This window comes from Amblyomma americanum, chromosome 7 (genome assembly GCF_052857255.1).
Source record: "Amblyomma americanum isolate KBUSLIRL-KWMA chromosome 7, ASM5285725v1, whole genome shotgun sequence".
Taxonomy (NCBI): Eukaryota; Metazoa; Arthropoda; class Arachnida; order Ixodida; family Ixodidae; genus Amblyomma; species Amblyomma americanum.
In genome coordinates, this window is record NC_135503.1 from 150,161,138 (window position 1) to 150,173,982 (window position 12,845).

Here is a 12,845-nt window from a genome sequence, read left to right on the forward strand (position 1 = left end):
GCGGTAAAGAATTCTGAATTCCTTGCTGCGGTCCGTCACTGTCTAAGGTGTTGAAGATGCTGAGCACAAGAACGCGGTGTCGAATCTCGCCTGCAGCGGCTGCCTTTCGCAGGAGGCGGAATGTGAGAACTTCCTTCTGCTCTGGTATGTCAGTGCATATTAAATTATTCCTGGTTTTGGAAACTAATCCTGGGCCCTCCTATGGTGTCCCTCATACGCAGTATGCAGCCACGACACCATGTCATGGACAGGCTTGCACGTGCGTTCGCACGAAAGTTATATATGTAGTTTCATGGCTCAAAAGCAACTAAGGCTATGATGTGCCCTGCATGGAAAAAAATACACTAAAAAAAAACTCACTGACACCGAAAGTGCCTAATACGCAATGCTGACGTTGAAAAAATTCGGGCACAATTTTATTATTGACTGCGATATTTTGGTAACCAAGCTTTTCATCGATTTTTTTTCAACTGTCTCGATATGTCCCTTTCCTGTTTTTGATATATTTTCTATCCCTACTGATGTCGGGTAAAACATTGTTACTTCTGTTTTGCATTGTGTGCAGTTTAGTCTGTTGTGCCTTTTTTTTAGCCTGTGTACTAGATTTGCCCTTTCGCCTTATGAATCCCAGCGGTGGATTGACCTCGATCGTCTGCGCTTTCCGATAAACTGGCAGTCGGCGCTTGCTCTCACAGTGGCCATTTCTTTTTCTCCGTCAATTTCCAAACTTTACCTTCACGCCGGTATTAACCACTCACTGCGAAAAGTCACAATAAAGTTATCGGCTGCCTCTATACGTGCCGCCTTCCTTCGCGCAAGGTGCCTAAGTTACACCATCGAGCGCGCAGCGTGCATTGCGGAAGGTGTATGTCGTTGCTGGAAACACGTTTAGAGACAGCGATTTTTTCGAGGCATGAAGCTTTCAATTTTATGTGGCACTGGTTCGATTTTAGGACGTTGCGGATGAGGCGAGCGCATCCTGACATGGTTTACCCAAAAAGCGTACAGGCGCTAAAAGACGGAGACAGCACACACCAAAGACAGGACTGGCGCCAGTCCTGTCTTGTGTGTGCGTCGTCTCCGTCTTTTAGCGCATGTACGCTTTTTGCGTAAACCATATCATGCTACAACCAACTAGCTCAAATGACAGTCTTGCTGAAGACGGATCCAAACTATCGTGCCACTACGTACCGCCCATCCTCCAACGGCATGGGAGAACGCCTTAACTGCCAGCTGAAGGTCGCTTTGGCTACCGGACTCAATTGCAACCATTGCATTGACCCTTTCCCCTGTTGATTTAAAGGCCGTCAAACCGAGGACGCCACCCAGTATTGCGCGACAGTGTTCGTTTACGGTACGCCCCTGCGTCCCCCAGACATGTTCTCGTCCGAGGGGCAGGTTGCAACACAGTAACTAGCGCGAAAATAACACAGCAGACTGAGAAGAACAACCGACGGGACACACGCCAGATCAACTGAAGTTTACTGCACACGTCTGAGGAAGGAGCTGCCAGATCAGCCACAAGACTTCTCGTAGATTTCATTAAAAACCTACGGCCTGCTTCGCCTCGCCGTCCCCGCCGCTGCACCATCTTTGTGCATCCGTATCTTGCCGCCTCCACGCGCATTTTCCCCGAAGCCTACGAAGTACCGTTCCGAGCTATTCGCCACACGCGCAAGGCTGCCACCCTGCTCCTGAATGCCCGTGAGGTAGTAGTGAGCTTGGCCGCCTCAAGCCGCCGTCTCTGGAGACACGCATTTGGATGTATCGCTGTTTAGCCCGAGTTGGACAGTACCTTTGCCCTAACGCGCTGCCAGTGCTCTCTTGAGTTTCGACATCGAGGAAATAATTTAGGAGAAGGTCGCTACTCCCCCTCGTTAAATGGACCAACGTTTAAGACCAATCAGTTTAGCAGCTTCCCATACCCTCCCGCTAGCTGGCGCAACTACCATGGATATCTAAAGAACTAATAGCGCTGCAGTTGCGCTTTTTACGTGTCTCGAGCGTCGTCTGCATCGTCTCTCGAAAGTGGTGGTTCAACAGCGCAAAAACACACACAGACCAAGTAGGAGACGAGGCACACAAACCAGCTCTCACCAACTAGCCCAATCTGCAATTCTGCAGTTTGTGCCTCCTGAAAGACAAGCTGCGCCGCGCCGATACATAGAGGTGAATCATTTTCCCCGCAGTGCGCAAAACCAGAATGTGGCCTAGATGATGTTGGTGCATGGTGGAAAACCATGCTGCTTGAGGGGCGCGAGAGTGCACACAATGAGGTTGAGACGAACGATATGATACTAGACTAGGCACGCTTCACCTTCTTACGTGTAGTGTGTGCCACGTGCCTTCAAAGCAGTTTAGTTTTCCACTGTGTTCTTTCAATTAACACCAATCGGATGTTATGACAAAGCTATTTCAGTGCACAAGCATTGAGCTGTGCACTGTAATTCCGTATGATGACGAAATGAACGCCAGACACTGCAAAAGGTAGAAGATCGACCAACGCTCTTTCAATTCACTGGTTTGTAACTTGAATGATGTATTCAGTGAAAGGACCTTGCTCTTTTTTCTTCCTTGTGGCAGTTGTCTGTAATGAACTCCTTCTGACTCCAGCTCCTGTTGTTCAGAATTTGCCTTTGCACCTACACAGATCTTTAAACCATATGCTTCCATCAGCATTCTCTCAAGCCCCAATAAAAGAGGCTGCAGTTTTCAGCAGCTGGTTGTGCAGATTGTTGCAGCCATTAACGATGCAGCTACCATCTTCTTGACACAGCCTTCAGAATTATTATACTGCCTGCCGCTAGCTTTCTGGTGAAGAAAAATCTACATACATTCCCTGTTATTTGACAGAGTATAGCTCCATGTCGCCCGTTTATAGAGGGTAGCGTCACAGTCGCCATGTTACCAAGTGTCAGTGCACACAGCAAAATTCATTCGGAATGAGTGCATACGAACGGCTCGCTGAAGACTACGTGCGTACTGTCGATGCAAGGATCTGCGGTCTTATAAGCCTGCATGGAAGTTAGCTTTCTGGGTGAATTTCGCCTGCATTGCACAATTTCGGGTGTAGAGATTCGATCCGCATGAAAAGGAATCAGTCCAGGGCGGCACCGGGCAGGGCGCAATTCGCACGAATAGCTCGCACCACTTGACCGATTACAAAGTGTTTGTATTACTTGATAATATCATCCTCGAAATTACGCACACATATATTAGATAAGCAAGACAGCTGTTCTTGTGGCGAAATATCTGCTCCACCCTTTAAACTGACTTTCATAAGGGGGCAACGTGAAAAATGGATTATCCGTGGCGTCGTTTCCGTTGCAACTTGTGCAGCCGGATGCACCGTTGTTATTCGTAATCTACATATATAATCTCCCATCTAACACAATAACCAAACTTCGACTTTTTGCGGATGACTGCGTCGTTTATAACATCATCCATGCCCCTGAAGACACTATTAAGCTACAAAATGATATAGACACAATTGCATCATGGTGTGAAAAATGGCGCATGCCACTTAACCTAGACAAATGCCAACTCATGTCCTTTTCTCGTAAACAAACCTCTATTAACTGCACATACCATATTAATTCAACTCCCATTGCCCGAACTTCCTCTTACAAATACCTTGGCGTTCACCTGATATCATCCTTATCATGGGTCACTCATATTAATTCAATATGCTCCCAGGCCTCACGCACTCTTGGTTATCTGCGACGGAACCTAACATCAGCACCACCTGAAATCAGACAACTAGCTTATCAGACATACGTACGCCCAAAGCTTGAATACGCCTCATCCATCTGGAACCCTTCACAAGCATACCTTACAAATGAATTAGAAGCCGTTCAAAATCGAGCTGCACGGTTCATCATGTCACAGTACTCGCGTGATAGTAGTGTCACTGCACTCAAACGAGCCCTTTCCCTCCCAAGTCTCCAATCACGTCGCATCGTATCACGCCTATGCCTCCTTCATTCCTTTTTCTACCGCCCTATTAACAGGCATCCTTTGCTGCAGCCGCCATCAAGAATATCCCCTCGCCTAAACCACACTCATCCCATAGCTCCCATTAAAGGCCGCACATCAGCTATGAATGTTTCATTCTTCCCAGATGCAGTAGCCCGATGGAATGCCCTGCCTGATAATATTGCTTCTTGCACAGATCGAGAAATTTTCCGCACTGAATTAGCGAATCACCTGTGTCTTACGTGATGTATTCGGCTTCATCAAATAATCTGATCCTGTGTTACTATCTCCTTTAATGTTTTTAATTTTAATGTTTTAATTTTAATGTTTTGCTTTGTTTCGTTTCATTGCTTTTTGTTTTTGTTTTTGTTGAGCTGGTACCATATGTTGTACACACTGTTCTTGCCCCCGCCTTATGTAATGCCCACGGGCCCTTAAGGCTTCAATAAATGAAAATGAAATGAAAAAAGCAGGATGGGAAATGTAACATTCGTTTGAAGACAAGTGCACAGCTTTCACGACAAGGAAGTTTTCAGAATCACTACGAGCACCATCCAAGCACATCCGAATATCCGACTAGCTGTAGTTACTGCAGCGAACGAAGCTGCTGCGCTGCCAGACTATGTAGAAAAGTTCGACTACAGCGCCACCCGTTCCCGCGACCACCACTGCAGTCGCCTTCCGAACGGAGCTACGAAACTGACCTTGTCTAAGAACGTTGAGATGGCCGCTGTCTCAGCACGCTAGCGCATGTGCAGACCATGCGGCTGCGTCCAACGTTAATATTAGCTGCGCCGTAGGCCAAACAATGCCAGTATCCCTGTAAGAATACCTGACTTACGGTACACTTTCATGCGAGGGCCCTGTAGAGCACTCATGGTACAGCGCCTCGAAGCTCGGTTGGACGAAGAAGCCGAAAATATACAACACGTAGGGACATGTGCATGTGATGCCATGCACACGGCACGGTAGTTCGGTTCCAGGCTCGATACGTTTCCGGCGTTCTTTTCTCCTCATTGCCGAGCCTTGCGCCTACGAGCATTATTAAAAATTCTGTTCGCGTTAATTCCTACATTACGCAAGTCAAACAGCCCCGCTAAACAAGGACTGCAAAGGCCCGCACAAGAGAACAGAAGCGCTGGCTACCACCTTTTTAGTGTTTTGCAAACAGCGCAATTTATACCAGCAATACTTGAGTACGTTATCAGCCAACGAATACACGCAGTATACTGAAACTCTTTGGTTTGTGTTAGAGTAAAGCTAAACAATAAGAAATCAAACAACGTTCGTAGTTGCACACGCAAGCACGCCGTCAGGACAAGGCAAATTATACAGCTCCTTGACTCGAGACACAGTGGTTGCCGCTGGTTTCGAGTGGTCACCCCATTGTGACCTCCATTACGGCGGCGCCGCTGAGGCCAAATGCTTCTAATAAAGAGCGTAAAACATGTGTTACTACGCAGGCACGGTGTTAAACGTGTGCCTGAGCGTATTCGCCCCGCGCACGGTGTCCACTTTCCGGGCTAAGCGGGACCTGGACAGCTACGTGGAAGTCGCCTCGCTGCCTCTGCGCGTTATGCCCCAGTTCACGTTGGCCCGAGGCACGGGCCAGCTGCGGAGCGCCTACCTGGAGCGCGCCTCGTGTTGTCACTTGGGCCAGGAGTTCCTGCAATTCGCCTGCACGTTCGCCTTCACGCCTGACACACGGGAAGAAGCCTACTTGGTCACCAGGCTGCACAAGTGCTGCAGAGGTACGCACGCATCGAAGCCGCGCCGTCTGGCTGCCTCGACTACTCACCTGCATGCATGCTCCCAAGGGGTGCCCGTCTGCACACCTTCCTCCCCAGTTACCAGTGCTTGAGCCGAAACGGGGGAAATCGAGAAGGCAAGCGGAATTTAGACAGAGGAAGGCGCCCTAAAGGCGCGTTCTGCGCAAACCTCCAATATATAATATAATTTATTAAATACGCAGTTTGCGAGCATGTGACTGCTTAACCCCTTCACGGGCACTTTTTTTTTCAAAAATGGTGCCGAACTACTCATTTACTAGCCATGCTGCCATGTTTGAGCGAATCTAGAAAAGATGTTTTGGACGAGTATTACACGCCTTAAACTGAACGCTAAGTGACAATTAACGCACGACAAAGTGCACTCATCAGGAGCCAGAGATGACAGTTGTTTAACAACCCGCCGCGGTGGCTCAGTGGTTAGGGCGCTCGGCTATACAGATTCGGAGTTCCCGGGCTCGAACCCGACCGCAGCGGCTTCGTTCCAACGGAGGTGAAGCGCTAAGGTGCCCGTGTGCTGTGTGATGTCAGTGCACGTTAGAGATTCCCAGGCGGTCGAAATTATTCCGGAGCCCTCCACTACAGCGCGTTTCTTCTTTCGCTCCCTCCTTTATCCCTTCTCTTACAGCGCGGTTCAAGTGTCCTCCGGTATGTGAGACAGATACTGCAATATTTCTTTTCCCCCCAAACCAATTTTCAATTGCTGCGTTTTTATGGACGAAAAACGCTAAGGCGCCCGTGTGCTGTGCGATGTCAGTGCACGTTAAATATCCCAGGTGGTCGAAATTATTCCGGAGCCCTCCACTAAGGCACCTCTTCTTCCTTTCTTCTTTCCCTTCCCTTACGGAGCGGTTCAGGTGCCCAACGATATATGAGTCAGATACTGCGCCATTTCCTTTCCCCCCAACAATCCAACCAATTTTTAAAAACCTACTCTCTCTGTCGCTTTAGTTTTCCCCTCTGCGACGTAGAGGGCCGCCTAGATATTGTAGTGGCAGCTACACTAGGCTACCAGTCGAGCATTTCGCTGTACATGAGAGAGGCCAGTTCTGCGCATGCGTCGTTACCATGGAAACCGAAGAGGTGCAAAGTGTGGCGTGCGCTTCGCCGTCGCCGCGCGCCTGCTCCACCGTCAAAGCCGAGCGTGACGTCACGCGGGTGAGTAGTGCGCATGCGCCGATACCACGGTAACCAGAGAGACCCCACTACTGCGCAGCGTTCTTCGTCTAGTATGTGTCTTCTGCAACCTGCTCTCGACGCAATAAATGTTTTACAATCAATCGTCGCCGCCTCGCAGCACGCCGCTCTATCACCCGAACCCCGCGTCGCATGCGCAGGATTGCGTATAAAAAGCGTAGATGTAGTGGGCGTCTGTATCCCAGCGTTCGACATGCATGCAGAGGAGAGTCCAGCCGCTGCTTGACGGCGGTATCGACAAGATAAGACTAACTCTTCCGATCCTGAGGTTGTCTCCTGGAAATTGGCTTGAACCAAATAATAACGCTGGAGTCTGAGCGCGTGAAACAAGATATCACCGCTGTCAGACATCTCCATCTCTTCAATCGCGGTGAATAATGGTGAAGCTTGCTGTGTTCGGCTTCTGGAAAGCGGCATTATCATCCAAGCAGTGTACTTGGCACCGGGAACATCTGTCAAGCAGACAATTGATGTGGTTGCCACGTGTATAGCAGCTTACGGCACGGTTTCACAGATGTGTGTGACTTTGGGTGATTCCAACAGGAAACAGTACTCTCTTAGTCAGCGTATGAAAGAAAAGTTTGACTTTAGCTTCGGACCCTCACGTCCATACTACACAATGGGGAACTATTATAGAGCTTGTATGCTAAAGAGGCTCTACAGAATCGAAATACAGAATAGACAAAATTAGACCGCTGCATACTACTTCACAGATCATAGGGCAGTCTTCGTCTCTCTCAAGCAAAATGAATAAAAGATGTGTATACCCAATGTCTCTCATTGCTAAACATACATTGCTAAACATACAGTGACAACAACAATCTCAGCCAGGGAAACGCACCTCTCACTACGTATATCCTGGCATAGCCGAGCTAAGCCACTGCCAATTTTTTTCCGTGCAAATTATGTTCTCCATGCACTTAAAGCCCAAACACAGGGCAGCGATCAACAAACGGTACTGCGCACATACAAAGAAGGGCCAAAGGGGTACACAACAATCACACTCGCGGCTGATTTTTACTCCAAAGATGGCGCACCTTTTTTAGCTTCGAACATCATATCAAAGACTATGCGCAGTCCAAAAACATGCCTTCTGTTTGACACCAGTTGACAGGTGGGTCGTTTCCACAATTATTCCCCTCTATTTTATAGGGAGCAGGACGAAAACCAACGTTATTGTAGAAACGCCCCGCCAAGTTCAGACGCCACCTGGTCACAGCTTCTCCTCATAATTATTTTACCATCAAAGGCAGGCACGGCTTATTGCATGTAGTGTCCGGGCATGCGCCGCAGTGCAGGAGTGAATTGATGGTGGTTAGTGGTTTTATTAAAAATAATAGTAAAAAGAAAGGAAAAGATTTTTGCTAGCCCCGGCATCTGCCATCGATACTGAAGCACCTCAGCTGGGGCAGCGGAAATGAAGGACAGCAGGCAGAATGGAGAAATGAAATGAAGAGATGAGGGGACAGGAATAGAGGATAGGGGGAGAAGTAATATGTACAAACTATTTACACAATAAGAAATGTGTCCAGGTTGTGCGCGTGATTAGTTCATTTTAGAGGAATTAAATCACACACGCGCACAGCACTGTGTTGGTTACAACTGGAGTGGGGCGTCCAGTTATTAATCGTTCAAGGTAGAACTCGCGGAGCGTTCGGTCACTGCGTGTAACTACCTGACGGAGAACAGACGGGACGTCAAGCCGGTGTGTTCGAGGAATGCACAGAGGCTCACCAAAGTTCGCTCACGAGTGCGCGCACTGCCCTGCGGCCACAATAGCGTCTTGATGGAGTCTGGTAGTATGTCCTGCGCCCTATAGGCCGCGAGCATATCGCGACGAGCATCGGCGAACGCGGAACAGCGAAGGAGCAGGTGTTCTAGTGTTTCCACTGCACCGCATCCGTCACACACATCACTCGTCGCGATTCCGTGACGCACCCGTCGTTCCCCGGGCCACACGCAGCCAAAGCGCGCGCGGAGGATCATTGCACGTTGTGACCGTGTAAGTGCGCGACAGCCGGTGACGTGACACTGTCGATGCGCTCACCTCCCGCGATGCGTGGGTCGGGGTGCTGCTTTCGGAGATGGTCGTGGATGGCCGCACGCACGTCCTCCAGTGAATTTGATCTTTTCACTTCAACGAAAGCTGCTGTTCCCTTAAGCGACAATTTAAATATAGGTCAGTCTGACGGATGCACCCCCCCTCCCCCCCCCCCCCCCCCCCCCCCCGGTCAGAGGGATTTCATACACAGCGCCCGTCATGCACCTGACGAAAGCAGCAGCATGAGACTTGACACAGTCCGCCACACTCTTCCCTGCGGGACATGATACGAGGTCGCAGTGAGGCCCTCTTGCACAGGGCGGAAAACACAACCGGCACACCGTAGTGTTTCGCCGTCTAGTTTTTACTTTCCGTACAAGCTTCTCCGCCACAGCGACAATGAGCGAAAGAATAAAAAATCTAGCTTTCATTATCCTATTGGCCTATATTATTGAGGCGCACGAAGCTTTCGCTTTGTCAGAAGAAGCCTGCACTGCAACATTTTAGCGATAAAACGCGCAAATTTTCAGACTGCTTCCGTATTTAAAGAGCTGCGAGGCTTCGCGAGTACGCGCTTCTGACGTCAGAAAGCGCGGAAGGTTCAGGCAGGTTGACGATTTTGGCCTAAAAAGCGGTCACAAAGAATTAACATTCTGTCAAGAGGCTTTTTTATTTAAGCAGTTATTTTTATTGATGAGGACATGACCGAAACGAAAAAGTTACATTTGAGGAGTTACCGTAGCGCCTTTCGGCCGCTATGGCTACGCACGTGGCTCGGGGGCGGCTCTTGGAGACCGGAAGTTATTCGTTTTCAGCGCGGACACGGGAGCGTCGAGAGTGACACTGCAGCAAAGGGTTGATGAGTCCTATTTGTTTTTTTTCTAGTTTAGTGCAGTCAGGATTGGTCCCGCAGAAATAAGGAACATTTTTATTCTAGCGCAACCGGGCTTTGTCCGCCGGTTTCCTTCCCAGTGTTTTGTAACTAGGGGCTTCGACATTGGCCTCCAATTAACTACCCTGATATTTTTCTTTTTGTGCAAAAGCTCGGTGTGCGCTGCTGTGCAAGTGTTCACCCTCGTGTTCAACCGTGGTAAACATGCGGCGGTTTTCTGTTCGCCTTTTGTTAGTTCCTGCGGTTTAAGTTGGGCGGGAGGGCACGCTCTCTCCTCGTACGGCAGACAAAGTGATTAAAGTGAAGTGTGAAAACTGTGGTGGAGATTTCGAAGTCAAGAGTGAGGCAGACTGGCTGTAGGAAAAAATGTCCCCGGAAGATACGTCCCCGAAAAAAAAAACAAGCAAAGAAAAAAAGAGTCCCTTGAGGAAGCGCCAATAAGGAGGAAAATTCTCCACGTGAAAAATTACCAAAAGATGCTATTCTTCGGGAACCCTCTTGGTAAAAAATTCCGCTTTTATTGCACAACTCCATAACATTGAAAACGGATGTGAGCCTAAAGTATTTTGCAGTAACAGATCACAGCGTGCTCTTGTAGTGCACGTCATGCAAATAAAAGCCACACGACAGAACACTTCCGCCGTTGACTTCGCTGCAGCGCCTCACGATCCAGAGACACACTTGCCCTTGGCTACTCCCTGTCCGCCGCCATGGTTTTTTATTCTGCCCCCGTGGTGGGTAAGTGGGTGGTGGTGTGAATTTTGACGCGAACCTTTGTACAGTTTTTTTCGCTCATTCTTTAATGCTGCCGGGAAAGCGGGTTTATCGCTTTGTTTTTGTCATGCAAGACGCCACGAAATTTATCTCCATTGTTCGCATGCAGAGACGATTCTACGTTGTTCCAGATGGTTGCAGTAACATTGCATGCCGCATCTCGAAAGTTGGCTATAAGCTTTAAATTGGACACTGCCGAAAGCGCTACGACCTGTTCGACGACCGCCGAGCACGCCTGTTGCTACGCCGCCGCCGAGATATTCAGTTCTTTGCGGGTGAAGGTCAGCCCGAATAAGGAGTTTCATTTGGAAGCCATTCTCGATGCATTTCTGCTCGCCGGAATGCAGTCACCACTCCGTTACAATGCGCATGAGGGATTAGCCTTAGGTTGGCCTGTCGGCAAGTGCTCCGCCTGAGTTGCTGATTTAAATGATTGTGGCTCTACGACTACTTCATGAGGTAAGTGTTCTCTAAAAACTTCGAGTGATTGTGCCACTGATGCCGCTCATTTCGGAAGCTCTCAGGTACACGACGACAGCCATTCCGTTTGCCACAGTGCAGGCAGGAGGATGAAATGGGGAATATGTTACTTGTTCAGTAACTACAAATTCGAAGGGTGTAATCCGTGTAGCGTACAATGTCGCGTTGTTTTTCCTTTGTCCTCCATCAATGTGGCCGAATGGATGCTCCCCATCGTAGGGCGACTAGTGGGAGCCGGTCGCCGGAAAGCTACTATGTTTTAGGTCTTTTTACACGCCTGTAGGTGCCGCAAAAAAACATCATGTATCAAATAAGTCTAGTATTTCTCGGGCAGCATCTGGCATTAGCCTCTTGGGGAATGGTTCATGATTAAAACCACGTCTGCAGCCGTTATGTTCAGCACAACACCAGCGGGGACAAGCGTCCAGTTTAAAGCCCACTAAATACCCATACTGCACGTAAAGTAAGATAAGCTGAGCCTCAGCCAAGGAAAAATCTTGTACCATGAGAAAAATGCATACCTGGAGGCGTGGGGGATGGAACCTCCCGACCTCCCTCACGCGAGGCGGAAGCTGAAATAACTTTAGGGTATGGACGTTTTGTGACACCCATTTCGGCATATTTTTCCCAATTAAAAAATGGGGACTTTTTTCCGGGGATGTTTTTTTTTCGGAGGCAACTATCCGTACACGCTTCTTCCAGGGACGTTTTTTTTCCCGAACCCAGGCAGATGAGCGAGACGATGAGGACGGTAGCGTTTGCAGGCAGTGCGACATGGCGAGGAAGATAGAAGTGATAATGAGCCGGCATACGAACGCGTGCGAACTTGTCAAGCTGGTAGGGAAAACAGCTGCAGGCTGAAAAGGAAGATAGAGTATCCGTAAAACAAGGGCTAAAAACAGCTGTGCTTTAGCTCTGGATAAGCCTTGAAGGCAGCGATAGCTACAGCTGGCCGAGTGGAACTCGATCAGTCGAATTGCGGTCAGTCTTTCCCCGCTGCGGTTTCGCTGGGCGTTCATTCTTCATCTTCGCCCCTGGACGTGGATTTACTCTCTCCCTCCTCTCCACTCGGTTTCGCCGGCGCGCCGCGCCGCCGGCAGCTACCACGGTAGCCACGGCGCCGCCACGCTGAACGCTCGAAATGCTAGCGTGCTCCAGCTGCGTGCTCTGACCTCACTCCTCGCATGCGCACAACTGACGAGGTGGGCGGCGTCCTCTTCGCCGTCAGCGCATCGGCGAGGCGCGCACAGCAACTGCGGGCTATGACGTCACTCGGCGCATGCGCACAGCTGGCGGAGCGGTAGTGCCACGGCTCAGCGCGCAGCCGCGCTTATCTCGCGAAATGGCTTGCGTAGTGTAGCTACCTCTGCAAAAAGTGGAGGTTGAGTTAGCCGGGTACGGAATTTTCTTTCAAATGGCGAACATGCAAAGCAGGACGACGTCCGTTCTGTGTGTATTCTTCTTCGTCCCTTCTCGTACGTGTGGTTACAAGATGCATTCAACGACGAACCGCTGACCCATGAGGAGCCGGAATCCGACCATAAATGGGACCAGGAAAGCGCAGTGGAAAGGTATGCAGCTGCAGCCACGAAGATAAGCCGAGAAAAGGGCGAAGGTGGATAAAATAAATGAGCGGGACAGAAGGTGCGTTTCCATGGGTATGAGTAGGGGAAACTAGTATGTCAGGAGACCAGAAAAT

The 12,845-nt window shown here is 49.5% G+C and overlaps 1 protein-coding gene across 1 annotated transcript in view; it reads left to right on the forward strand.

The window, feature by feature from the left end:
- The window catches only part of LOC144098172 (phospholipid-transporting ATPase ABCA3-like), a 679,994-nt gene that overhangs the window by 36,090 nt on the left and 631,059 nt on the right, over positions 1 to 12,845 (forward strand). The window contains exon 4 of the mRNA XM_077630692.1: positions 5,439 to 5,726. Within this exon, the coding sequence (XP_077486818.1) occupies positions 5,439 to 5,726 (288 nt within the window). The remainder of the gene's footprint in view (positions 1 to 5,438; positions 5,727 to 12,845) is intronic.